Below are 27,772 nucleotides of genomic sequence, written 5' to 3'. Positions count from 1 at the left end.
TGAGACCCCTGGCAGGGGTTTGAGCCCTCAGGACAGCCAGAGGGATGTCCTGAATTCTGTCCCCAGGGTGGCTGGAAGGTTTGGAGCCACCTTAAAATCCAGGTGGGAGCCTCTGGTAACCAGAGTTGGTAGCAACAGTGCTGAACCTCCTGGGAGAAGTTCCTTAGAGATCCTTCCTGGGCTCCTCAGTCACTGCCTGCCCAGCCCTGTGCAGAGCCCCTGACCTCTGAGCACATGGATTTTGGAATTACTGCAGAGAATGAGAGTGTGAGTATTCTGACAGAGCACCTTGCTGCCCAAAAATCCAGCTATGAAGGTCTGCAGCCCCTTCCCAGCTCATGGAACCAGCACTCTGCCAAGGAAATGCTCCCCACAGGGGAGAAATGGCTGCTGGAAGCCTGGCTGGGATCTGTTCAGGCTCTGGATGTGCAGGGGTGGGCTGGGCAGGGGGAGAGCAGGGCCCAGCTGGAGCTGCTCTGTGCCTCCAGGTGCAGCTGGAGGACAGGAACCAGGAGGTGCAGCAGCCTGGAGACCCACAGGAGGAGATGGGGGAACTGCCTGCCTCCAGGACAGACCTCCCAGCCAGGATGGTCCTGAGTGAAGAGGAAAAACTGAAGGTAAAACTTTGGGAGTTGGAGGGAGCTGAGCTGTGATGGCCACTAGATGCACAAATCTGGGGGGAATTCCTCCTTCTGGGGGGCTGTGTTGTGCTCAAACATCACACTGGCCTCAGAGTCATCCATGGCCTTCACTGCCTTTGTGTCTCCCAGATTTCCAAAGACCTCGTGGATCTCCAGATCGAGACAAACAGGATGAAGGAGCGTTATGAGACAGAGAACTTCCAGCTGAAAATGATGGTGCCACTTTGGGAACAGCCCCCTGCAGCCCCTTCCCCCAGCTCTGCACAGCACACCCCTGTGCCCTGCTTGCATCTCCTCCTGGCTTGAGAGGGAGCGGAATCCCCCAGATCCCGAGGAATTCCCGTGAAATCCCCCCTGGCTTTGGGGCTGCTGTGACCCTGCTGTGACCCTGCTGTGACCCTGCTGTCCCCCTGTGCAGATGCAGGCGCTGGAGAGGCGGGTGCAGGAGCTGGAGCAGGGCAGGGCCGGGCTCCGGGAGGAGCGGGATTCCCTGCGGGAGGAGCGGGATTCCCTGCGGGAGCGCCTGCAGAGCCTGGAGAGCAGCCGGCAGGAGCTGGGGGAGGAGTTCATCATCCTCAAGAGCAACTACCTGGCCCTCAGCAGAGAGCTGGACAAGGAGGTGAGGAGTCTGCAGAGCTCATCCCAGAGCTCATCCCAGAGCTCATCCCAGGGGTTATCCCACAGATCCAGCTCCACCTCACCTTCCCTGGCTGCAGGGGCCTTGCTTGGCTTTCATTTGTGCTGCCCCATCACAGCTCAGGTCCAGGGAGGCTTCTCATGCAGTTGTACCAAGGTTCTTTTTGAGGCATCTCTTAAGGTCACCAAGTCCACAAGAACCACCCAGTGCCACCCCTGCCATGGCAGGGACACCTCCCACTGTCCCAGGCTGCTCCAAGCCCTGCCCAGCCTGGCCTTGGGCACTGCCAGGGATCCAGGGGCAGCCCCAGCTGCTCTGGGCACCCTGTGCCAGGGCCTGCCCACCCTGCCAGGGAACAATTCCTAATTCCCAATATCCCATCCAGCCCTGTCTGTGATAGTGTTCACAGGGGTCCAAGGATAAGAGAAGAGACAAGGATCTGACTCCATGTTTCAGAAGACTTGATTTAGTATTTTTATCATATATATTATATTTAAACTATACTAAAAGAATAGAAGAAAGGATTTCATCAGAAGGCTGGCTAAGAATAGAAAAGGAATGATAACAAAGACTTGTGGCTCGGACAGAGAGTCTGAGCCAGCTGACTGTGATTGGCCATTAATTAGAAACAACCACATGAGCCCAATCCCAGATGCACCTGTCGCATTCCACAGCAGCAGATAACCATTGGTTACATTTTGTTCCTGAGGCCTCTCAGCTTCTCAGGAGGAAAAATCCTAAGGAAAGCATTTTTCATAAAAGATGCCTGTGACACCTGCCCTTGGCAGTGGGAGCCATTCCCTGTGTCCTGTCCCTCCATGCCTTGTCCCCAGTCCCTCTCCAGCTCTCCTGGAGCCCCTTCAGGCCCTGCAAGGGGCTCTGAGGTGTCCCTGGAGCCTTCTCCTCTGCAGGTGAGCACCCCCAGCTCTCCCAGCCTGGCTCCAGCCCTGGGGCTCCAGCCCTGGGGCATCTCCATGGGCTCCCCTGGACTCTCTCCAGCAGCTCCAGGTCCTGCTGCTGTTGGCCCAGGGCTGGGGCAGCTCTGCAGGTGGGGTCTCACCTGAGTGGGGCAGAGGGGCAGAATCCCCCCCTCCACTGCTGCCCACATTGGGGCTCAGCCCAGCCCAGCGGGCTCAGGGTCCCAGCACACCCAGCCAGGACATGCCCAGGCTCTGAGCTGTGACACGGCACAGCCTGGCCAGGGAATTGTCTCTGGGGATTTGATGTAACCCAGCTCCTCCTCCCAGGGCCTGCAGACCTGCCCTGGTAATGGGGACAGGGCTGGGGACAGGAATAGGGATAGGGACAGGCATGGGCACAGGGATAGGGACAGGGATGGGAACAGGGCTGTGGACAGGAATGGGGACAGGGATGAGGACAGGGATGGGCCAGGAGCGGGTACAGGGCTGTGGACAGGGATGGGGACAGGAATAGGGACAGGGATGGGGACAGGAATAGGGACAGGGCTAGGGACAGGAATGAGGACAGGACTGGGGACAGGGATGGGGACAAGGCTGGGGACAGGGATGAGGACGGAGCTGTGGACATGGCTGGGGACAGGAATGAGGACAGGGCTGGGGACAGGAATAGGGACAGGACTGGGGACAGGAATGAGGACAGGACTGGGGACAGGGCAGCGCTGCCCCGCCCGTCCCCGTTCCCCCTCGGGCAGGGCCCTCCCGCTGCCGGCGCTGCCCGGAGGTCACGGCGGGGCTGCGGGGGCCGCTCCCCCGGCGCTGCCAGCCCCCTTTGTTTCCCTTTTTTCTGCTTGGCTTGCGCAGCCCGCACGTGAACGGATTGGAGCCGCTCTCATTGCGGGCGGCGGGAAGGGGCCTGGCAGCTTTCAGGTGGAAAAGTTTATAAAAACACCGAAATCAAGCAAGTGTCCGACGGTTCCTTAAGAGACACAGACCTTCCCGCTGCCTGCTCGCTCTGCAATGATTAACCGGAGGCTTTTGGACCCAGATTTGTGTATTTCTTTGGCTACTTCAATGGCCCTTCCTCTGTCCCCTCCTCTCCCCCTCCGCTTCTCCCGCTTTTTGAATGGGATGGAATGACTGACACGCTCCCTTCCCTCCCTCCCTCCCCCAGCAGCGTTCGCTGCCTCAGCTCAGTGACCTGGTTTTCCATGTGCTGTGCTGGAGGATGTGCAGCAGGAATGCTGCTCTGCTCCGGCGTGCCTGCACGGGCAGTGGCAGAGCAGGACAATGATCACCCTTGGGCAGACATCGTTTGTCTCCCAGGAGCTGAGAATTGGGAATTTCTCACAACTCAGCTCCTGCAGGGGGTGATCCCACCCTGCGATGCCGCTGGAGCACAGGCAGAGCTCTGCTCCCGCTCCTGCGGGGCTCAGGGAGGAGCAGCTCAGCCATCAGCGCTCTCAGCTGCTTCTCGTCCCCAAGGGGGTGCAATGTGGTTGTCAAAACCGGCATTTTCAGGCAGCTGACATCTCTAAATGATGGGTTGAGCAGGTTGGAGGTAATAACACACAGTTTTCACATGGATCCTGGGATGGTTCAGAGGGTGAAAGCACGTGGATTCAGTTCTGTGCCAGATCTCATCCTGAGGATCCACAGAGTCAAGGAATGCTTTGGGGTGGAAGGAATTTAAACCCCACCTGATTCCAGCCCCTGCCACGGGACACCTTCCCCCAGAGCAGGTTGCTCTGAGTGCTGAAGCAGGGCCAGAAGCCAGAGGTGAATTCCTTGGATGTCCTCCCTGTGCCAAGGAGTTTACCCCAGTTCCTTGGCTCCGACTCCCAAAAATCCCTGCCTGAAGCCAGCGAGGCTCCGACTTGGCAGCCTGGGACTTGTCGGGACATGGGCCTCTTGCTCATTATTTTCCCAGTGCGGACTTTCCCAAAGGAAATGGGAAAAGCAGCCTGCGGTTCTGCCCCCTCCCGTTCCCCGGCGCTCCTTTGGGGGAGACAATGAACCTTTTACACATTCCCAATTACAAGTGCTACTTGTGACCTTGCCAATATGTTGTCATGGCTGCTTGGCGCAGGAGCGGCTCGGGAGCTCATTCACGGCCCCTTGGCCGGGAGCAGCCGGAGCCTGCGGGTTGTGGCGGCTCCTTTGTGCGGGATCCCGCAGGATCGGCCCTGCCCAGCCCGCGGGAAGCGCCTCAAGGGAGATGCCGGGCAGGCACTCGGTGCCTGTTCTCTGACTCGCTGTAAATTCTTCCTTTTCAAGGCTCTGACCTTTCCTCGCTCTCCGTTTCCTTCTCCTTTTGTGCCCCAGGCTCGGTGGCAGCCTCCGAGGGGACCCAAACCCACGCCGGGGTTTTCCCTGGAGCCACGCCAGGCTCGGGAGCTCAGGAAAGGCAGCGGAGCCCAACTCTAACCGGGGACTGCCCCTTTATTTTTTTTTTTTTATTTTTGGCTAAACCGGTCCTTGTGACCCCTGCGATCAAACTGTCAGGGCTGCCAGCTGCAGATGGATCGCTGGGAGCCGGGGAACAAGCGGAGCTGTCTGTGCAGAGCTGTCAGCTCTCACAGCTGTACATCTCACCTCTCTGGCAGCTCCTTTCTCCCCGCTCTCCCCAGCCCACCCCGCGCTATCTTTTGATAAGCTATTCTCTCCACGGATGACTCAGATGACCTCTGCCTCCCATCCTCCGATTCACTGCCATGGTAACAATTACTCAAGCTTGTCCCCAGTCATAAACCCCATCAGAGCTTTGTTATCTACACAGAAACCCTCCCGGGAGACATGAATTCCCCCAGTGTTCCCTCCAGATCACCTGGAATGGAGCTTTCCTCATTCACATCCTCTTTATCTTCTGGAAATGTGTCACTTCACAGCAGCATTGCTCTGAATCACTGCCCACACCGGGCTGTGGGCTGGGGAGGCATCCCATCCACCTGGGAATGTGTCATCTGCAGGGATGGATGGATGGATGGATGAGGAATGGATGGATGGATGGATGGATGGATGGATGGATGATGGATGGATGGATGGATGAGGGATGGATGGATGAAGGATGGATGGATGGATGGATGGATGGATGGATGGATGGATGGATGGATGGATGAGGGATGGATGGATGGATGAAGGATGGATGGATGGATGGATGGATGGATGGATGAGGGATGGATGGATGGATGAAGGATGGATGGATGGATGGATGGATGGATGGATGGATGGATGAGGGATGGAGGATGGATGGATGGATGGATGGATGGATGGATGGATGGATGAGGGATGGATGGATGATGGATGGATATATGGATGGATGGATGGATGGATCCATGGATGGATCCATGGATGGATGGATGGATGGAAGGATGGGTGGATGGATGGATGGATGAGGGATGGATGGATGATGGATGGATGAGGGATGGATGGATGAGGGATGGATGAGGGATGGATGATGGATGGATGATGGATGGATGAGGGATGGATGGATGGATGAGGGAGGGATGAGGGATGGATGGATGGATGGAGGGATGGATGGATCCATGGATGGATGGATGAGGGATGGAGAGGGATGGATGGATGGATGGATGGATGGAGGGATGGATGGATGGATGGATGGATGGATGGATGGATGGATGGAGGGATGGATGGATCCATGGATGGATGGATGAGGGATGGATGGATGATGGATGGATGGATGGATGAGGGATGGATGGATGGATGGATGGATGGATGATGGATGGATGGATGATGGATGAGGGATGGATGGATGGATGGATGGATCCATGGATCCATGGATGGAGGGATGGAGAAGACTTGACCCTTCTCCTTGTGCTGTGGGGCCCAGCATTGCTCAAAGCTGCTCCGTGGGAAAGGATGTTCCTGAAGTGTTGGGAAGCTGAACAGAGGGTGCAGGGTGGGGGTGAGGAGGGAGCTGGAGGCTGCAGAGGTGGTGGCAGAGCTGGCACAAGGTTTGAGTGTGGATTTGAGTGTGGGATGTGCAGAGGGAGAACATTCCATGGGAATTACCCTGCTATGGGGCAGTGCATTTCCATGGGAAGCAGAAAATCACTGTTATCTCTGGACATAGGAGACAGAACCAAAATTAAAACTTGATTTGGGGAGGGGAGGGGGTGCCTGCCTGGAGCAGCAGGGATGTGCTGACCAGAGGGGGATTTCAGAAGTTCTTTCCTTTTTGTTTGACCTTGCAGGTGATGAGGAATGAGGAGCTGACCCAGGAGCTGCTCAGCCTGGCCAAGGAGAGCAGCCTCCCCCCTGGCTTGGCCCATCCATCCTCACCGGGGCCTGGAAGAGCGAGAGCAGCGGGACAGCCCTGCTCTGCTCTCAGGGGGAAGGTGAGGAACTCTCTGCCCTTCCACCAGCCCTTGGAGAACAGGGATCCACCAGGCCCCTTCTTCTCTCTCCCCAAAGCAGCCCGAGGATGCAGCTGCCTCTGACCACGAGCAGCAGGAGCTGGAAAGAAATGTGAGTGTGCAGGGGTCTGCTGCAGGATCCCTGGGAAGCAGAGGGGGATTGATTCCAACTGTGGCTGGCACCTCCTGCTGCTAACTGGAGTTTTGTGGATCAGCTGATGCCTTGATTCATTTTAAATCCTTTTTTTAAACCCTGCAGTTACAAAACGAGACAGGAATAGCTGCAGATGTGCAGGCAGAGCTGAGGAGGGCAGAGGTGATTCCCTGGGTCCGTGCCCTGGCAGGGGAACAAAGACAGGAGCTTAGAAGCCAACAAATGCAGAGGAGAATTTTTTCTCTTCTTTCTCACACTTGAGAAATCTGGGGGTGATGAAGCACCCAAAACTGAGAGCACAGAGACGGTCCCTGCCTCCTCCCCATCTGCAGCCCTTGCAGAACCAGCTTGGGCTCCACCACCAGCTCCTGCTGGAATCTGACTCTCAACGTGAGAGGGACACATGTGCCCCTGCACGTGCCCTGGCTGGCAGCAGACACCACTCCTGCCCCTCCCAGCCACACCAGTCCCTCCCCAGCCTGGCACTGCTCAGCTGGACCAGGGCTCAGCTCCAGGCTCTCCTCACTTTGTCCTCTCTTCACTCAGCCTCATGCCTCATCTTCCTCTTCGTTTGTCCCTCAGTTGCTTGGAAACCAGGATCACATAAAAGCAGAGCTGGAAAAACTGAAGAAAAGGCACGAGGAGCAGCAGCAGAAGCTGGAGGAGCGAGTGTGAGTGTCCCTCTGCTTGGCCAGGTGTTTGTGGGACTGGATCTGAGCCATGGAGCAGGAGGGGAGGCAGCCTGCCCTTGGGGGGTACAGGGAAGGAGTGAGGCCAGGAAGGAAAACCTGATGTTTTCAAGGCTCTTCAGAGCTGTCAGGTGAAAGTTGGTGGTCTCCAGGGACACCTTGAAAATCCAATCTCTGTGACACACAGCAAACGTGTGACATCCCAGAGATTAATCCAGCCCAGCCCTTACCCACAGAGGGGGTTTTCCATCACCTTGGAACGGGGTTAGTGTCCCAGGAAGGGCTGTTCCAGCAGGAATGCTGCCGGACTCGACCCTCTGAACTGTGGACGTCTTCATCCTCAGTGGGGAGAGGTTTTGTGACACTGTTTACACACTTTGGGAGGCTGGCAGCTGCTGCTGGGAGATTTCTGTCATTCCAAAATGATTTTCTTCCCAAAGCTGCCTGTGTTAGACCTATGGAGAATCACAGAACCCCGAAAGGGCTGGGTTGGAAGGGACCCTAAAGCCTATCTTGGCATGGACAGGGACATCTTCCACTATCCAGGCTTGTTCCAAGCCCCATCCAGCCTGGCCTTGGGATGGGATGGAGAAGGAGTTCGGGCACTTGCAATAGGCCCCGTTTCCCACTGTGTGTGCAGGCTGGCGCTGGGGCAGGAGCTGCAGGAGGCGAAGGGAGCGGCCGGGGCCGTGCGGGCGGAGCACTCAGCGGTGAGCAGGGGCTGGGGAGCCTCCATCCCGGTGCTCCAGCTCCTCTCCCTCTGCAGGGAGTTTGGCACACCGAGGTTCTCCCGTGCAGTTTCCTCCTGCACGTGGTGGAAGCGCTGCTTGCAAAGCTGGTGGGAGGAATTTTGCTCGCTGGTTTTCAGAAAGAGTTGGTGGAACCACCGGGGTGGGGGGTGGCAAATGACAGAAAGTGCCAGGGGAATAGGGATTATAAATATTTCCAGTGGGTTCCTCTGAAAACCCAGGACCTTCCCAGCTCTAGTGAAGCCAAATATCTGGGAATGAAGACCCCAGCTCTTAGGAAGGAGGAGGAGGAGGCCAGCAGGGTTTCTGTGTGCTGTGCCAGGTGCTGCTCTCGTCCCAGGCGCGGCTGCGGGAGGTGGAGGCGGAGAACGCGCGGCTGCAGCTGCAGCTGAAGGAGCTGAACGAGGAGTATCGGTGCCGGCTGGCCCAGTGCCTCGGGGACCTGGCCGTGGGTACCCCCGGGGGTCACAGAGCCATGGGGTATCCCCAGTGGGGAGGGAGCCACAAGGATCGTGGATCCAGCCCCCAGCAATCCCACCCTGGGCATCCCTGGCAGCGCTGTCCAAGCACTCCCTGAGCTCTGGCGGCCTCGGGGCTGTGCCCATTTTCTGGGCAGTGCCAAGCACACTCTGGGGGAAGAACCTTTCCTGATATCCAGCCTGACCCTGCCCTGGCCCAGCTCCAGCTGTTCCCTCAGGTGTCTCCACACTGGCACCCTCCTCTTGTAGGCTGCAGCCAATAAATTAAATACATAAAGAAAGGGTTTTTAAATCCATGTAATCTGACCAAGAAAAGTCCCAACAGAAGCTCACTGACAATCCAGGAAATCTGGATGGAGGAGCTGCCACAGAACCATGGAATGGGTTGGAAGGGATTTTAAAGCCCATCCAGTGCCACCCCCTGCCATGGACAGGGACACCTTCCACTGGAGCATGTGAATCCAAACCCCATCCAGCCTGGTCTTGGGCACTGCCAGGGATCCAGGGGCAGCCCCAGCTGCTCTGGGCACCCTGTGCCAGGGCCTGCCCACCCTCCCAGGGAACAATCCCTTCCCCATATCCCCTCTAACCCAGTGGGAAGCCATTCCCCCTGGATTTCCCTCTCTGTGCACTTACAGAACTACATGGACAGCAAACCCAGCAGTGTACCAGGACACAGCAAAGCCCCAGCTGGCCACGCTGCCATGCAGAACTTTGTGGACAGCATGCTCAGGGACATCCAGGCCTCCTACAGGCGCCGGGAGGAGCAGCTGGCCCGGGCAGCCCGGGGCTACAGGAAACGCCTGAAGGAGCTGGCCAAGAAGCACGAGAACCTGCTCATTGCCTATGGGTAAACCTCAGCACCTCCTCCTCAGGGCCAGCTGGAAAAGCCCCACGGCAGCCACCTCTGCCCTGGGAGGAGGCAGGCAGGGCTCCCAGGTGGAGCAGAGGGTCTGGAATGTGCATTTATCCCCCTGCTCCTGGCAATCCAGCATCAAGCTGCCTCCAGCTGCACGTCAGGGTGCTCTGGACCCCATGGAGCTGCTTTGCACATATGTTCCTCCCACTTGTAATGCAGGGTGAGAGATTGATCCCACGGTGGATGGTGTGGAAAGGCAGAGGTACCACAAATAGCTCCACCTCCCAGCCCGTCCCTGCAGCGCTCTCAGCTCTCTCGGCAGCTTGGGCTGTGGGAAGCAGCAGAAATACTCGTGGTAGAAAAGCCACAAATAGCTCTAGGACAAGCTCCCTTCAGAAACTCTCCCAGTTTCCCTTTGCAGGTGGCCAGGTCCCAGCGAGTGGCACCCCCAGGAGCAGCAGAGCCCTGGCGGTGTCGGCAGCAGGGCGGGCAGGGAGTGACCCCGTGCTGGTTTCAGGCTGCAGCGGGAGCAGATCCGGACCCTGGGCAGCAGTGCCATGGACTGTGGCCCTGCCGAGCTCCACTTGTGCATCACAGACCCCGAGCTGCTGACAAACAGCGCCCGGGAGCTGAACCGCCTGCGGGAGCAGAAGGCAAAGCTGGAGGTGCAGCTGCAGGAGCTGCAGCAGGTAGGGAGGGAGCTGGGGACAGTGCCATGAGCCCCTTCATGAGCCCCTTCCTCAAGGCATTTGTAGGATTGGCTAGGTTGGAAAAGGCCTCTCAGGTCACCAAGGCCAACTATTCCCTGTGACAGTGTTCACAGGGGTCTCAGGTTGAGGGAAGAGATGAGGATCTGACTCCATGTTTCAGAAGGCTTGATTGATTATTTTATGATATATATTATCTTAAAACTATACTAAAAGCATAGAAGAAAATATTTCCTCAGAAAGCTAGCTAAGAATAGAATAAGAAAGAATGATAACAAAGGTTTGTGTCTTGGACTCTCTGTCTGAGCCAGCTGACTGTGATTAGCCATTAATTAGAAACAACCAACATGGTCCAATCAAAGATCCACCTGTTGCATTCCACAGCAGCAGATAATCAATGGTTACATTTTGTTCCTGAGGCCTCTCAGCTTCTCAGGAGGAAAAATCCTAAAGAAAGGATTTTCCATAAAAGATGCCTGTGACAGTTCCCCCAGCACTGCCAAGACCACCACTCAGCCATGCCCCCACGTGCCACATCCATGCTCTCCCTGAGGGTTTGCTGTGCCTGGGCCACAGGCAGGGCACACAACAGTCATCTCCATGGGACAGAATCATGGAATCATGCAATGGGTTGGGTTGGAAGGGGCCTTAAAGCTCATCTTCTTCCACCCCTGTGTTGTGACACCACAAAGGGGGGATCAATGCCACACTCGGGGTTACTGTTTGTGGTATTTGCAGGGGTTTTTAGGATGAGGTGAGAGATGAGAATTAGATTCTATGTTTTTTGAAGGTTGATTAATTATTTTATGTTATTACATTATATTAAAGAATACTAATATATATTATATATTATATATATAATTATATACTAATATATACTGTATTATATATACTAATATATATGTATATATTATTATATATTAATATATATTACATTCTATTATACTAATACTGAAATATATATTAGCGTAGTATATACTAATATATACTATATATAATATATATAGTATATATTAGTATATATAATATAAACTAATTTATATTATATTATATTATATTAATACTGAAACTATACTAAAGAATAGAGAAGGATACAGACAGAAGGTTTAGCAAGAATGATAATAAAAACTCGTGGCTCTTCAGAGCTTTGACATAGCTGGCCATGATTGGTCATTAAGTTAAAACAATTCACATGTTGGATAAACAATCTTTAGACTACATTTTAGATGTAGTAGTAAACACAGGAGAAGCTGAGGCTTCTCAGCTTTCCAGGAGAAAATCCTGGGTGAAGAGGATTTTTCAGAAAATATGACAGTGACACCACCCCTGCCATGGCAGGGACACCTTCCACCATCCCAGATAGCTCCAAGCCCAATCCAACCTGGCCTTGGACACTGCCAGAGATGGGGAAGCGTCCTCCCACTGGGCAAATGTGGGCCTTGATTTGCACAGGATGTATTTATTTAGAAATTCAGAGGATGGGAGACCTGAAACCTTCAGATTGTACAACCCATGGTTTCCCTGCTGTGGCACTGGTGGCTGTGGGAGTGCTGGGATACCTTGTGCCACTTCCAAGGGCACAGAAAAGTGGAATAATGTCATTTTATATGTGCAGACAGTGACAGGACAAAGGGAATGGATTTAACCAACAGAGGAGAGATTTAGGTTGGATGTAAGGAAGGAATTGTTCCCTGTGAGGGTGGGCAGGCCCTGGCACAGGGTGCCCAGAGCAGCTGGGGCTGCCCCTGGATCCCTGGCAGTGCCCAAGGCCAGGCTGGGCAGGGCTGGGAGCAGCCTGGGACAGTGGGAGGTGTCCCTGCCATGGGATGGGATCATCCTGAAAGCCCCTTCCAGCCTAACCCATTCCATGGCAGGATTTCTCTGAAAGTGGCAGGATCTGGGATCGCAATGGGTTCATGTTCACAGGAATTCTGTTCTTCCTTTGCCTCCAGAAAAGCCTGAAAGGAGCCTCTGCCCTCCCAGTGCCTCCGGAGCAGTAAGTGCTGTTTGTTCCTTGGGATATCTGCCATTCCAAACTCCCATGGATGTGTGGATTGTGGGATCCTGATTGCCTGGCTGGAGGCAGCAATAGGCAGGGAAAGGGGCCTGCTCTGGGAAGAAGAGGCAGCTGTCCCCTCTTCCTGCAGGAAGAGGCTTTGGTCACTGGGCCTCGATCCAAGAAAGCTCTTAAGCACATATTTTATTTAATCATGTCTTTTGCCCCACTGACCTCTTTAAAAGCCAAAGTTAAGCACTTGCCCAAGTGCTTTGGTGGATCACAACCTGAGAAAGGCCTGTGAGACACCACCAATTTGAGATAGTCCTGTTTTTCCTCCTTCCCAGTGCAGGAGTTTGGCTGGAATCCTTTGGTGCCAGCATGCTGACATCTCCCTGGCTTCACAACAAACCCTGAATTTGCTACATTTTGATGGTCTCTTCCCCTGCTCCACTATCCTGCTAAAACTCAACCAGCTGTAGCTGTGGAGGGGTGGAACAAAGCACAGGAGAAACCTGAGCTGGGGTTTTTCAGCCCTCTAAAAGATGTGGTCACCTAGAAAACATGTCAGATATTCCATTAGCTGGATGCCAGCACTGAGGTGTGGGTGAGTGCCAGAGCCCCTGGGCTCTGGAGAGGTGTCTTGAGCCTCAACCAGCCTCTGCCATGTGTTCCACACTGAAAATAGCAGAGGTCCGTGAGTAAATGCAGCGATTTGGGCAGACACCGCAGGAGCAGGGCATGCAAGGTCCAGAACCTGAATCTCAGTGACGCATTTCATCATTTGGGGTTATTTTAACTGCCATGAGACCCCACACGCTCCAAGTTCTGCTGGGTTAACCCGTGTGCTGTTACCCGGCTCCTCCAGCTGGAGACGGGAGCCCTGGAGTCCCCACAGCCCCAATCCTGGGAGCCCCGGTGTTCCCACAGCCCCAATTCCTGGTGTCCCCACAGCCCCAATTCCCGGGAGCCCCGGTGTTCCCACAGCCCCAATTCCTGGTGTTCCTGCAGCCCCAATTCCCGGTGTTCTCCCAACCCCAATTCCCTGTGTTCCTGGGAGCCCGGGTGTTCCCACATCCCCAGTTCCTGGTGTTCCCGCAGCCGCAGTTCCCGGTGTTCTCCCAGCCCCAATTCCCGGTGTTCTCCCAGCCCCAATTCCCGGTGTTCCCGCAGCCCCAGTTCCCAGTGTTCCTGCAGCTCCAATTCCCGGTGTTCTCCCAGCCCCAGTTCCCGGTGTTCTCCCAGCCCCAGTTCCCGGTGTTCTCCCAGCCCCAATTCCCGAGAGCCCTGGTGCTCCTGCAGCTCCAATTCCCGGTGTTCTCCCAGCCCCAGTTCCCGGTGTTCCCACAGCCCCAATTCCCGGTGTTCCCACATCCCCAGTTCCCTGTGTTCCCACAGCCCCAATTCCCCGTGTTCCCGCAGCCCCAATTCCCGGTGTTCTCCCAGCCCCAGTTCCCGGTGTTCCCACATCCCCAATTCCCGGTGTTCCCGCAGCCCCAGTTCCCAGTGTTCCTGCAGCTCCAATTCCCGGTGTTCTCCCAGCCCCAGTTCCCGGTGTTCCCACATCCCCAATTCCTGGTGTTCCCGCAGCCCCAGTTCCCAGCGTTCCTGCAGCTCCAATTCCCGGTGTTCTCCCAGCTCCAATTCCCAGTGTTCCCATATCCCCAGTTCCCGGTGTTCCCGCAGCCCTCGTTCCCGGTGTTCCTGCAGCTCCAATTCCCGGTGTTCTCCCAGCTCCAATTCCCAGTGTTCCCACATCCCCAATTCCCAGTGTTCCCGCAGCCCCAGTTCCCAGTGTTCCTGCAGCTCCAATTCCCGGTGTTCTCCCAGCCCCAGTTCCCGGTGCCTCTCGCCTTTGCAGAGAACGGGCTGGGCTCGGAGGCACCTGTTGGGAAAATTAATCCACAAACACCAGAGGTTTATGTCCAAAAAGGAGACAGAGGAGTCCTTTTCTGGCTTTATTCGAATAAAGGGAGAGGCCATGGGGCATTCCCCTGGGGTCTCTCTAATTTTTGGAGGATGCAGCCTCCTTTTTATCCCAATTTCCCACATTTCCCTTCTCTCTTTCCCCATTTCTGAGGTACTTGAGAGGTTCAGACTTCCCAAAGTCTGATACCAGAGATTTCCCACTAATGTATAACCCTCCCTTTTAATTTTTAATTCTCATGGAATTTAAGGGTTTTTCTTCCTCGTTGTTTCTTTCATCTTTCAATATCCAATTTAATTTACCAGCAGACCTAAAATTTATTTGTAAAAGCAAATACCTTTTCCCATTCATCAATCAATGGAATCCTTCCCATTGTTTCTCTTATCTCCCAGTGCTGGTTTTATCTACCAGCTTGTTTGGAAAGACAAATCTGCTGTTCCTCTCACACCTGAAGCCCAGCTCTGCCTCCCCCATGCTGCGGGGATTTAGGAGCTGCCCCAGTGCCCTGTTGATCGTTCCCTTCTCCCCGGGCTCCCACAGGAGCCCAGCCGGGATCTCCCGGAGGTGGAGGGAGCTGGGGGAGCACAAAGGGAGCACAAAGCATTCCTGCCTTCCCCAGCCCAGATTCCCCAGCATCAGGCATGACCTGGTGTGCTGGTGTTCACAGGGGTCTGAGGATGAGGGAAGAGATGAGGATCTGACTCCATGTTTCAGAAGGCTGATTTATTATTTGATGATATATATTATATTAAAACTATTCTAAAAGAATAGAAGAAAGGATTTCATCAGAAGGCTGGCTAAGAATAGAAAAAGAAGGAATGATAACAAAGGCTTGTGGCTCGGACAGAGAGTCTGAGCCAGCTGACTGTGATTGGCCATTAATTAGAAACAACCATATGAGCCCAATCACAGATGCACCTGTTGCATTCCACAGCAGCAGATAACCATTGGTTACATTTTGTTCCTGAGGCCTCTCAGCTTCTCAGGAGGAGAAGTCCTAAGGAAAGGATTTTCCATCAAAGATGTCTGTGACACCTGGATTCTCCCCCGAGGCTGGCGCGGCTGGGAAGGGCTTTCCCACGGCACAGCTCAGCTCTCTTGGTGCCCAGGAGGGCTCCCTGCTCCCGCCAGGGCACTGCCAGCCCTTGGCACCGACGGCTCCCATCAGAGCCAGGGCTCTGCCTGCCCTGGGGTGCCCGGGAACAGCCCTGGGCTGCTGCAGGGCTGTGAGTGCCCCCACGCCCTGAGGAGGTTTGGGCACCGGGAGAGGAAAGGTTCTGGTTCTGAGGATGGTGGTGGGATGGGCACCGGCTTGTGCAGCTCCTGGCTGAACTCTGTAGCTCACGTTCCTGATCTGTTATGGTATTGTCTGCTTTTCTCTCCCAGAGCAGAAAGAGATTGCTTAAAACTTTCATTTTTTCACCTAGAGGAATTAGTTCAGTGCAGCTTTTTAATTAAAGAAACTGTATCTTTTTCAATGTAATTTAAGGCTGTACAAAAAGGCCATCAGCATTCATAACTTAGCACTGTTACCTGCAACAAAGCCTAGCAAGTCATTTTACATTCACAAGAAGAAATTACTATTAAGATTTTTGAGGGTTAAAATATGATGATTGGCCCTAAAATTGAAAGAATCACAGTTACCCATTGTCTCCTGAGAGTTTTCTCTGAAAGAACTTCAGTTTTCCTCTTATTTTTCTGGGCTTTCCTAATTAAATCTCTGTGACATCAGAATGGTGGTTAGAAAATATTCTGATGTGCCAAAATAGATCTGAGCATATCTTTTTCACAAAAAAAAAAGAATGCAAAAATACTCCCAAATATTAAAATGGCATCTACAGAAAATGACTCTATAACATCAGCCACATCTGTATCAGAACAATATTTCCACTTGACAGATTTTCTAAATATGTAACTAGTACCTTTATTAATAAGTAATAACATGCAAATAACTGACACATGTTCATATACCTAAAATGGTCAGTTTGGATGTATGGCTGTAGATGTGGATGTGTGTTTAGGAATATGTGTGTGTGTATGTATGTCTGTATTCATGTAGACACATAAAGATTTATATATCTGTATGTGTGAGCTGTGTGAGCTCTTTGTGAGCTGTGTGATCTGTGTGAGCGCTGTGTGATCTGTGTGGATCTGTGTGAGCTCTGTGTGGAGCTGTGTGATCTGTGTGAGCTCTGTGTGAGCTGTGTGAGTTCTGTGTGATCTGTGTGTGATCTGTGTGAGCTCTGTGATCTGTGTGGAGCTGTGTGATCTGTGTGCAGCTGTGTGAGTTCTGTGTGATCTGTGTGGAGCTGTGTGATCTGTGTGGAGCTGTGTGAGCTGTGCAGGGCTGGATTTGGTGTCTGGCCATGATCCATGTGAGCTCCTCTGTCACAGGCAGCTGGATGAGGAGGGCTGGGCAGAGGTCAAGAGGAAGCTCCGGGAATTCACACTCAACACCCAGGTAAGGGCTGGAACAGCCACTGGAGCCAAAGCTGATCTCTCACCACAGGCAGGGATGTGCTGCCTCAGCCCCTGCCCTGGGGCTGCTCCAGCCTGGAGGGGGAAACTTCCATGGAGTCACAGAATATCCTGAGTGGGCAGGGACCCCCAGGGATCACCCAGCCCAGCCCCTGGCCCTGCACAGACACCCCAACAATGCCACCCTGGGCACCCCTGCAGCACTGTCCCTCCTGGCAGCCCCAGGGCCGTGCCCATTCCCTGGGGATCACTCTCCATGCAGCCCTGCTGTGGCTTTGGCCTCAGCCCTCCAAGCAGTGCTGGCAGCTCCCAGCTGGTGCTGTCTCCAGGCTTTACTGTCCCTGCTCCTAAAGCAAGGAGAGCAGCTCCTCGTCACTCCTGCCCACTTTTCAGAACAAACTTTTGGCATCTCTGGAATAAACTGGGGCTGATTGCTGCCCTATGCTGGCACTGCTGGGACATCTCCAGTCCTGGGATCAGTTCTGGGCCACTCATGACAGGAAGGACATGGAGGGGCTGGAGGGTGTCCAGGGAAGGGAACAGAGCTGGGAAGGGTCTGGAGCACCAGGAGGGGCTGAGGGAGCTGGAAAGGGGCTCAGCCTGGAGAAAAGGAGGCTCAGGGGGGACCTTGTGGCTCTGCACAGCTCCTGACAGGAGGGGACAGCCGGGTAAGGGTCAGGCTCTGCTCCCAGGGAACAGGGACAGGAGGAGAGGGAACAGCCTCAGGCTGGGCCAGGGGAGGTTTAGGATGGATATTGGGAAAATTTCTTCATTGAAAGGGTGGTCAGGCCCTGGCACAGCTGCTCAGGGCAGTGGTGGGGTCACCACCCCTGAAGGGATTTATAGGACACATGGATGTGGCACTTGGGGACATGGGTCAGTGGTGGGCTTGGCAGTGCCAGGTTAACACCTGGATCCTCATGAATTCCTACAGAATTCCATGATTCTTTGATTCTATTTGACCTGGTTCAAGTCTAGGCTGAATCTAAATCAGTTTCCCAGTCTGGTTCCTGCTGGCTGCAGGGATATTCCCTTCCATGTCCTGCCTTCCCCTGTCCACAGCAACCTGAGGGAGTGCTCCACCACTTTACACCTGGGGGTGTAGAGCTCATTCCCTGGGTGTGTAAAGCTCATTCCCTTGGGGGTGCAGAGCTCATTCCCTTAGGGGTGTAAAGCTCATTCCCTGGGTGTGTAAAGCTCATTCCCTGGGTGTGTAAAGCTCATTCCTTGGGGGTGTAAAGCTCATTCCCTTAGGGGTGTAAAGCTCATTCCTTGGGGGTGTAAAGCTCATTCCCTTAGGGGTGTAAAGCTCATTCCCTGGGTGTGTAAAGCTCATTCCCTTGGGTGTGTAAAGCTCATTCCCTGGGGGTGTAAAGCTCATTCCCTTGGGTGTGTAAAGCTCATTCCCTGGGGGTGTAAAGCTCATTCCCTTAGGGGTGTAAAGCTCATTCTCTGGGTGTGTAAAGCTCATTCCCTGGGGGTGTAAAGCTCCACACCTGCACGGGGCCTGCCTCTGTGGCCAAAAGAAAGGAGGTGTCATGGCAGAGAGGTTGGAGTGGTGGGAAAGTGGTTGGAAGGTCGGACTCACACAGCAGAGAGGGGCTGGGCAACATCACTGCCATGGCACAGATCTCTTTTTTTCCACATTTTCTCCATGCTCTGTGTCTGCAGGAGGAGCTGGAGCAGCAGAGGAGCCAGCTGCTGACTCGGGCTGTGGTGGCAGAGGAGCAGGTGTTGGAGCTGCAGGGCTACATTGACCAGCACCTTGCCAGGTGACACTGACCCCTCTGCAGCCTTGGTGCCAGTGCTGGCCCCGTGCTACTGGCCCTGCCACAGCACTGCCCATGTCCCACTGCTCCTCCAGCTGGGCAGGGAGCTGCCACCACCTCTTGTGCCACAGGGCAGCAGGACAGACACTCCCCACACACCACGGGTGTCCTGCCCTGTGTGCTCACCCATCCTTGGGAGGAATCACAATCATGAAAGGGTTGGAAGTGACACAAACATTCATCCAGTGCCACCCCTGCCATGGCAGGGACACCTCCCACTGTCCCAGGCTGCTCCCAGCCCTGCCCAGCCTGGCCTTGGGCACTGCCAGGGATCCAGGGGCAGCCCCAGCTGCTCTGGGCACCCTGGGCCAGGGCCTGCCCACCCTCACAGGGAACAATTCCTAATTCCCAATATCCCATCCAGCCCTGCCCTCTGGCAGTGGGAGCCATTCCCTGGGTCCTGTCCCTCCATCCCTTGTCCCCAGTCCCTCTCCAGCTCTCCTGGAGCCCCTTTAGGCCCTGGAAGGGGCCCTAAGGTTTCCCCACAACCTTCACAGGAACCTAAAATCTAAAGCCTCATCTAAAGCCTAAAACCTTCAGAGTTCTTTGATTCACAGGTTCTAACCTCAGTCCTCCCAGCTGCCCCTGATCTGTGTTCCCCTTCCCTGGCTCATCCTGCTCTGGAGCAGGGAGAGCAGCAGGAAGGGAGAGGACAAGCAGGGCAGGTGTGCCAGGGCACAATCCCCCTGCTCCTGCCAAGGGCTGGCTCAGGCTCTGCCCTTACCTGGCACAGCCCATGAATGCCTTTTCTTTGGGAAAGGCTGTGGGATCTGTGTGCCAGGCTCTGCTCCTGGCATGGCTCCCTGCCCAGGGACTGTGAGTGTGTGGGGGTCCCAGTTGTGGGTTTATCTGGGTCTGGATTGAAGGCACTTGAGACAGGAATTCGTGTGCAGACTCAGGTGTTTGTTATTTCTTATCAGTAAAACAGTCTCACTACTGTGAGTTGGGCAGCTTTTCATTAGAAGGCACAAAGTGGCCAACACTCTCTTGGTACAAGGTCTTTGAAGACTAAACTATCCAATTAAGAACTGACACCTGGATCATTTTCCCTTTTAACCCAATAACTGATCCCTAAGAGCCCCCAATGCAGACTTTTCTGCCCAATTACAAAATGCCATCTAAACCCATGAAGAAGAAGGAAGAAGCAGCATGAAGAAGAAACCCAGGATGACACCCTGTGCCCTCCATCTTGCTTCCATCTACAACAGACTAAAAATCCCAAAACCTCAATTTCCCACCTAAGTGATACACCTGCACTACTCTCTACAATTTATTTCACACTTTTGTTGGTTCTAGTTTATCTTGAAGTCTGGGAAACTTTCTCCATGAATGAGGGTCAAAGTCAGTGCTCCCCTGGGGGTCAGAGCACCCCAGAGCAGACAGAGAAATATTCCCTGGGGTGCCCTGGGTTTCCATATGTGTGGTGACAGTGGCAGTTCCACACTGCTCGTGGTGACAGTGGCAGTTCCACACTGCTCACTGCTAATGGTGACAGTGGCAGCTCCACGCTGCTCATGGTGACAGTGGCAGTTCCACACTGCTCATGGTGACAATGGCAGTTCCACACTGCTCATGGTGACAGTGGCACCTCCACACTGCTCATGGTGACAGTGGCACTTCCACACTGCTCATGGTGACAGTGGCACCTCCACACTGCTCATGGTGACAGTGGCAGTTCCACACTGCTCACTGCTCATGGTGACAGTGGCACCTCCACGCTGCTCATGGTGACAGTGGCAGTTCCACGCTGCTCATGGTGACAGTGGCACCTCCACTGCAGGTACAAGCAGGAGATCGTGCGGCTGAGGAAGGCTGAGGGCAGCGAGGTGCCCCCAGTGCCCCGTGCCAGCAGTGCCAGCCACGAGCCAGAGCAGCCCCAGCCTTGGGAACACCCCACTGCAAGGGAGGTCTGTGCTTCATGGAGTGCCAGGCACGGATCCTTCTCCGGCTGGGAGGTGGGAACAGCGAGAGAAACCACACGGGTGTTTCTGCTCCAAATTCACAGGACTGAAATGAGAGCAGACAACGGCATCTGGGCTGTGCCCTGCAGGAATTCTGCCCTTCACTGAGCACCCCTGGGACACAGGGCAGGGATCCCAGGCAGCTCTGCACTGCTGGGCTGCAGGGACAGGTTCCTGCTCCTGCTGGAATATTTTTCCTGGATGAGACCTGGACCTGGACCAAGGGCTGCTCCTGCCTTGCTCTCCTCACCTGGGAGACAGAGCCAAGGCTGGCTCAGACCAGGATTTGTTCTGGGCTTGGACGAAGGGATGAGCTGCTTTTTTACTGGGAGGGTGGTGAAAGGCTGCCCACAGCAGCTGTGGCTGCCTGCCCCTGGATCCCTGGCAGTGCCCAAGGCCAGGCTGGATGGAGCTTGGAGCAGCCTGGGACAGTGGGAGGTGTCCCTGCCATGGCAGGGGGTGGAACAAGAGGAGCTTCAAGATCCCTTCCAACCAAGCCCATTCCATGATTCTGTGACTCTGTGGTGGGAAAACTCCACTTTCCTGTGTGTTTGAGTGGAAAATGTAATATTATATTGATGAGCAGGGCCAAACTGATCCTGCACTGAGGTGAGCTGGAAAGGACGGCAGAGCAAAGCCAGGAGCAGCACCTGCTCCAACTCCAGGACATCCAGCAGCTCAAAGACAAAGCAAAAACCTCAGAGGAATGATCAACCAAAACTTTATTTTTAAAACTTAAATTGAAATAAAGCAGCAATCATCTAAAAAGAGGCACTGGAGTTTCATCCTTTAAATCCTGTGTTAACCCCAGGATTTCTAGGTCTGATTTTCTCCTCTCTTGCTTTGCTCACGCTCTGGAAAATGGAGATCTGCCACCCTGCAAGTCCCCAGGAGAAATGCTGGCCAAGCACCTCTGTCCTGAGCTGAGCCAAGGGCTGGAGTGGCTCTGACCCTTAATGCCAGGCTTAAGGCAGCTGCTGTTAAACCAGGCTTAACGAGGCTGGGGTCAGATCTGGCTTTGCTGGGCCCTGCCCTGCTCTTGTCTCCGCACCTCCTTGATGTCATAGGCCCAGACCTGGTCCAGCCCCTGGCCCAGGGTGCTGCTGGGGCTCCAGGAGGGGAAGGGGTAGCGGCCGGCCACCACGCGGGCGTCGTCGGGCAGCTCTGCCAGGAGCTTGGTGGCCAAGGGAGGCTTCTGGGGAGAGAGACACAGCCAGGGACAGGAGGCAGCATTAGGACACAGTCACACAGTGGCAGTGCCACCAGGGACCGTGGGGCAGCTTCTGGGACATCAACCCTTCAAAGTGGAGGGCTGGGTAAGGCTGGGACTTGGAGCAACAGGACAAGAGGAACAGCCTCAAGTGGCACCAGGGGAGGTTCAGGTTGGATATTGGGAAAATTTCTTCTTGAAAGGGTGGTCAGGCACTGGCACAGCTGCCCAGAGCAGTGGTGGGGTCACCATTCCTGCAGGGTTTTAACATGGATGTGGCATGTGGGGACATGACTCAGTGCTGGAGCAATGGCAGGACTCCATCCCAGAGGGATTTTCCAACCTCCATGATTCTGTGATTCCATAAATCCAAATGCTGTGCAGCACCAAACCACCCAGCCACAGGGATGCCCACCTGGCCTTATTCCACCACAGATCCCCTCTCCTTCCCAAGACAAGCCCCCTGGAGCAGGCCCAGAAGAACTCAGGGTGTGAGGGGCTGACTCACCACGCTGGGGGCCAGGAACACGATCACGTTGTGGCAGTCAGAGAGATTCACCTTAAACCAGAAGGAAAAGGGGAATAACGAGCAGCAGGCAGGGCAGGAACAACTGCTTGAGTGTCCAAAGCTTGTGGGTGATCTTTGGAAACTTGAAGGGAGCAAAGATGCCACAAAAGATGTGGGATGGGGAAGTGTGGGTGTGAAAGCAGCACGTCTTGGGAAACACCTGCCTCCAGCACCATCCCAGACCCACATTCCCTGATGGATTCTCTCTGGTCAGGCTGCAAATACCTCATGGCAGCCTGAGAAGCTCATCCCTGCCGGTGAACCTGTCAGCAGCACCCAGACCTCTCCTCAGAGCTGCTCCAAGCAGCAGAACTGGCCACGGGCTGCCCCAGCTGGCATTCTCTGGAAAGGAGGATGGATTTCTACCTCCCAGGAGCGGTGTGGGATGGGGAAGGAGCAAGCAGCCATCAGCAAATCCATCCTGGAGAGGGAAACAGAGCTCTGGCCCTGCCCTGAGCACATGCAGACCCTCGGGATGCTGTTACCTTCCACAGATCCTTCTTCAGGAAGGAGATCTTCCCGTGGTACCCGGCCCTCCAGGCACGGTAGTTGGCCAGGCACAGCAGCCAGGGGTTGAGCTCAAAGCCCAGGGCTGGCCTCAGCCCCTGCTTGTAAGCCTCGAGCACCTGGACAGGGAGAGAGGGAGGGCTGAAAGCCAAAGCAGCTCAGTGCTGAGTGTGGGGCAGCATTTGGGAGGGCAGGGGCTGCTGCCCAGCTCCACCCACCCCATCCTGCTGGCTCACAGGCAGGGTGACCTTGGAGCTCAGCACCACCCAGAGCCCTCACTGCCACCCTGCTCCCTGCATGCATCTTTTGGGGCTGCCAAAGACCACCCATGGCCATTTAGAGCCACCCTCGACCACCTAGGGCTGCCTAGAACACCCGGGGCTGTCTAGAGCAACCTAGGACCATGCTGGGTCACCTGGGACCACCTAGGACAGTCTAGGACTATTTAGGACAGTCTAGGACCACCTAGGACAGTCTAGGACCATCTGGGACATCCTAGGGACACCTAGGACAGCCTAGGGACACCCAGGGCAACCTAGAACCACCTACAGCTGTCTAAGACCACTGAGGACCCTCTGGGACCGCTGGGGACGGTCCTGGACTGTAGCCAGGATGGCCACCCAGAAACCCAGCCAGAAGCCAGGCAGCAGCAGGGTGGGGGTGTCCCGTCCACCCTCCCTGCCCTTCGCCCACCCCGGACACCCCAATTTCCCCCAGGACCCTTACGAGCCGTCCATCTCCGGATCCCAGGTCCACGGTCTTGCCGGCGCGGCCCCGCAGCAGCGCCAGGGTGTTGGCCACCTGCCGGGGGCTGGAGGGCTGGTACGGCACCTGTGGGGGCACAGCGGCTCAGGGGGCCGGGCAGCGGGGCCGGGATCGGGGCAGGGGTGCTGGTACCAGCAGGCACAGGGATGGGGGTGCTGGTACCAGCAGGCACAGGGGATCAGGGTGCTGGTACCTGCAGGCACAGGGGATCAGGGTGCTGGTACCTGCAGGCACAGGGGATCAGGGTGCTGGTACCAGCAGGCACAGGGGATCAGGGTGCTGGTACCAGCAGGCACAGGGATGGGGGTGCTGGTACCTGCAGGCACAGGGGATCAGGGTGCTGGTACCTGCAGGCACAGGGATTGGGGTGCTGGTACCAGCAGGCACAGGGGATCAGGGTGCTGGTACCAGCAGGCACAGGGATGGGGGTGCTGGTACCTGCAGGCACAGGGATGGGGGTGCCGGTACCAGCAGGCACAGAGGGTCAGGGGTGCTGGTACCTGCAGGCACAGGGATTGGGGTGCTGGTACCTGCAGGCACAGCGGTCAGGGGTTCGGGGTGCCGGTACCTGCAGGCACAGCGGGGCAGGGGGATCAGGGTGCCGGTACCTGCAGGCACAGCGGGGCAGGGGGATCAGGGTGCCGGTACCTGCAGGCACAGCGGGGCAGGGGGATCAGGGTGCCGGTACCTGCAGGCACAGCGGGGCAGGGGGTTCGGGGTGCCGGTACCTGCAGGCACAGGGGATCGGGGTGCCGGTACCTGCAGGCGCAGCGGGACGCGGCGGAAGCCGGGCATCAGCAGCACGGCCCACGTTGCCCACACGGCCGCCCCGCTGGCCGCCGCCAGAGCCAGCAGCCCCCGGCCGCCCAGCGCCGCCCCGGGACGGGCCCAGCTCGGCTCGCCCGGCTCGCCCGGCTCCCAGCCCGGATCCATGGCTGGATCCATGGCCGGATCCATGGCCGCCGGAAGGGGAGGGGAGCGCGGCCGGGCGCCTTCCGCCGGGACAGCGGGGACACCGGGGGCACCGGGGACATGGGCACGGGAGGGACACCGGGGACACAGGAGGGACACGGGCCCGGGGAATCCGCGCTGCCCTCGCCCCCGGGGCTGCAGGAGGGGCACAGCCGGGCGTGGAGTGTGCGAGTGTGCACAGGGGTGTGCGTGTGTGTGTGTGTGTGTGTGTGTGTGTGTGTGTGTGTGAGAGATAACAGCTCTGTGTGTGTGTGTGTGTGTGTGAGAGTTTGTGTGAGAGAGAGAACAGCTCTGTGTGTGTGTGTGTGATAAGAGCTGTGTGTGAATGTGTGTGTGTGAGTGTGTGTGTGATAACAGCTGTGTGTGTGAGTGTGTGTAACAGTTCTGTGCGTGTGTGTGATAACAGCTGCGTGTGTGATAACAGCTGTGTGTGAGTGTGTGTGTGTGTGATATCAGCTCTGTCTGTGTGTGATGGCAGCTGTGTGTGTCTCTGTGTACGTCTCTGTATCTGAGTCTGTGTGTGTGTGTGTGTGTTTGTGTTTGTGCAGAGCTGGTTTTGCTCCAGGGCAGTTCTGCACGGTTGTTGTGCACACATTTGTGTGGAGCTGTGAGTGGTGAATGGCTGTGCACTGCTCTGTGTGTGTGTGTCTGTGTGTGTGTTTGTATGTGTGTGTCTGTGTGTGTGTGTGTTTGTATGTGTGTGTCTGTGTGTGTCTGTGTGTGTGTGTGTGTGTCTGTCTGTCTGTCTGTGTGTGTGTGCCTGTGTGTGTGTCTGTGTGTGTCTATGTGTGTGTGCCAGCTGTGCACAGCTGTCGTGTGCAGGGCTGTGCTGCTGTGTGCCGTGCACGATGGGCACGTGTGTGTGCTGGGAGCAGCCATGTGTGTTGTGCACAGTTTGTGTGGATGTGCAGTTGTGTGAGCTGTGAATGACTGCAGCTGTGTGTGTGTTGTGCACAGTTTGTGTGGGTGTTTGCACAGGTGTGCAGTTGTGTGGGGCTGTGACTGCAGCTCTGTGTGTGCAGCTGTGTGTGGCTGAGCGTGGCTGTGTGCAGTGGTGAATCGTGGTTCAGGTGTGCACAGCCAGCTACAGTTGTGCATGGCTGTGTGTGTCTGTGCTGTGACACACAGCTCTGTGTGTTTGTGCAGGGCTGTGCACACTCCTGTGAAGGCACATGATGGCTGCATGTGCCTGTGCACAGACGAACACAGCTGTGTGAAGCTGTGGGTGGTGTTGTGCAGGGCTGTGAGTGGTTGTGTGTGTGCTTGTGCACAGGTTTGTGCTGCTGAGCACGGTCCTGCAGGGCTGTTGCAGCTGTGCATGGGTGAGCAGGGCTGTGTGCATGGTGCCCAGCTGTGTGCAGGTGTGCATTGCCATGTGCAGCTGTGCCCAGCTGTGTGCAGGTGTGCATGCCCCTGCATGGGTGTTGGCACTCCTGCTCAGCTGTGCATGGATTTGCATGGGGTTGCTGCTTTTGTGCACAGTCCTGTGTGGGGTTGTGCATGGTGGGGTGCAGTTGTGACCAGCTGCGCACACCCGTGTGGGGCTGTAGGGGCTGTGCACACCTGTGTGGGGCTGTAGGGGCTGTTTGGGGCTGTAGGGGGCTATGCACACCCGTGTGGAGCTGTAGGGGCTGTGCACACCCATGTGGGGCTGTTGGGGGGGGCTGTTGGGGGCTCTGCACACCCATGTGGGGCTGTTGGAGCTGTTTGGGGCTGTTTGGGGCTGTAGGGGCTGTGCACACCTGTGTGGGGCTGTTGGGGCTGTTTGGGGTCGTTGGGGGCTGTAGGGGGGCTGTGCACACCCATGTGGGACTGTAGGGGCTGTTTGCGGCTGTAGGGGCTGTGCACACCCGTGTGGGGCTGTTGGGGGTTGCTGGGGGCCATGCACACCCCTGGGGGCTGTAGGGCTGTGCTGTCTCACCCTGGGCCTTTCCGGCTGGAGGCAGCAGCAACTGTGGGAAAATTCCAGGCGTTGGGAGGGGGGGGGAGCCAGGCCCCACAGTCCCTGCCCAGCCCCAATTAGTGACCCCCCCCCCCCAAGCAGCCCAAACACGGGAACAACACCGTCCAGAAGGGCACAAAGGGCACAGCCCCCTGCCAGGACAGCCACATGTCACCGGGGATGCCCCGGCTGTCACCTCTCCCGCTCTCTCCTCAGCCTGTGGGTCAGTATTTGGGGGGTGTGACCGTGTTCACAGGGGTCTTAGGAAGAGGGAAGAGATGAGGATCTGACTCCATGTTTCAGAAGGCTGATTGATTATTTTATGATATATATTATATTAAAACTATACTAAAAGAATAGAAGAAAGGATTTCATCAGAAGGCTGGCTAAGAATAGAAAAAGAAGGAATGATAACAAAAGCTTGTGGCTCGGACAGAGAGTCTGAGCCAGCTGACTGTGATTGGCCATTAATTAAAAACAACCACACGAGACCAATCCCAGATGCACCTGTTGCATTCTACAGCAGCAGATAACCATTGGTTACATTTTGTTCCTGAGGCCTCTCAGCTTCTCAGGAGAAAAAATCCTAAGGAAAGGCTTTTTCATAAAAGATGTCTGTGACAGTGGGGTTTGCTGGGGGTCCCCCTCCAGCCCCACATCGGGTGTCCCCTGAGAGCCTGGGGGGCCTGGTGGCCCCCATGTCCTTGCCACAGGACCCCCAACCCCATCATGTGCCTCGGTGTCTGTGGGGCTGTTCCCAGGGTTGAAGAGACCCCAGCCCCATCCTGGAAATGGCTTTGGGGTGTAGGGAAGCAGAACTGGGGCCTGGGATCCCCCCTCCTCAGTGCTGCAGAGCCCCTCTTTGGGGAGCTGCCCCAGGCAGGAGGGTTCCTGCTCCCACCTCCCCCTGATTTGTGGGAACCGAGCGGGACGAGGATGCACACACAGCTACACACGTGTTCTACCCCGAACACACGGCCCAGGGCACCAACACCAGCCAGACCCCATTAATCACATCCCCAGAGCAGCAGTGGGGCTCCAGCCGGGAGCTGAAGCCGCCCCCAAAACACATCCCAGGGCTGCTCCTCCCCAAGGGCTCGGCGTGGCCAAACCGGGGCTCACGGGGATCACCCCGATTTTCCGCTTTCTGCTCTTTCTTGCTGGCAGGTGGAGCTGGTTAAAGCAGAAAATCCCGGGAAATCGGAGCCGGGGGAAGCCGGGGGGCTCGGAGGAGGAGGAGGAGGAGGAGGAGGAGGAGGAGGAGGAGCGGGGGGAGGATGGTCCGTGGGGATGAGCCGCTCCTGGAGCCGCCCGAGCGGTGCTGCAGAATGAATTTCAGTATTTCAGGAGGAAATTCCCGGGCAGGGCTGAGCCCTTCTCGCCGGGCCCCTGGGTTTAGCAGGGGATGA

General features: G+C 55.9%; 2 protein-coding genes across 3 annotated transcripts; one reads left to right on the top strand and one right to left on the bottom strand.

The window, feature by feature from the left end:
- The first annotated feature begins 338 nt into the window (after positions 1-338).
- CCDC78 (coiled-coil domain containing 78) lies at positions 339-21,170 on the top strand. The gene is made up of 15 exons (XM_071444514.1): positions 339-617; positions 771-857; positions 1,060-1,260; positions 6,410-6,553; positions 6,633-6,683; positions 7,308-7,396; positions 8,055-8,124; positions 8,486-8,611; positions 9,281-9,492; positions 10,019-10,190; positions 12,161-12,204; positions 16,526-16,592; positions 18,281-18,381; positions 20,219-20,345; positions 20,444-21,170. Exons 1-15 carry the CDS (start codon positions 339-341, stop codon positions 20,447-20,449), a joined length of 1,776 nt encoding a protein of 591 aa, XP_071300615.1. The 3' UTR covers positions 20,450-21,170.
- Positions 21,105-24,438, bottom strand: ANTKMT (adenine nucleotide translocase lysine methyltransferase). 2 transcript variants are annotated; one of them, XM_071444520.1, is made up of 6 exons: positions 24,209-24,438; positions 23,797-23,949; positions 23,411-23,515; positions 22,663-22,803; positions 22,118-22,168; positions 21,105-21,594 (listed from the first exon to the last, which is right to left on the bottom strand). In XM_071444520.1, the coding sequence occupies exons 1-6, from the start codon at positions 24,404-24,406 to the stop codon at positions 21,406-21,408; spliced, it is 837 nt and encodes a 278-aa protein (XP_071300621.1). In that variant the 5' UTR covers positions 24,407-24,438; the 3' UTR covers positions 21,105-21,405. The 2 variants fall into 2 exon arrangements, with proteins under 2 accessions (XP_071300621.1, XP_071300622.1); XM_071444521.1 differs by lacking the exon at positions 23,797-23,949 and having other exon boundaries at positions 24,209-24,437.
- Positions 24,439-27,772: the final 3,334 nt, after the last annotated feature.

This window comes from Agelaius tricolor, unplaced genomic scaffold (assembly GCF_023055355.1).
Source record: "Agelaius tricolor isolate 1412-34295 unplaced genomic scaffold, bAgeTri1.0.p SCAF_19, whole genome shotgun sequence".
In the NCBI taxonomy this organism is placed as follows: domain Eukaryota; kingdom Metazoa; phylum Chordata; class Aves; order Passeriformes; family Icteridae; genus Agelaius; species Agelaius tricolor.
This window is presented reverse-complemented; position numbering and strand designations above follow the sequence as displayed.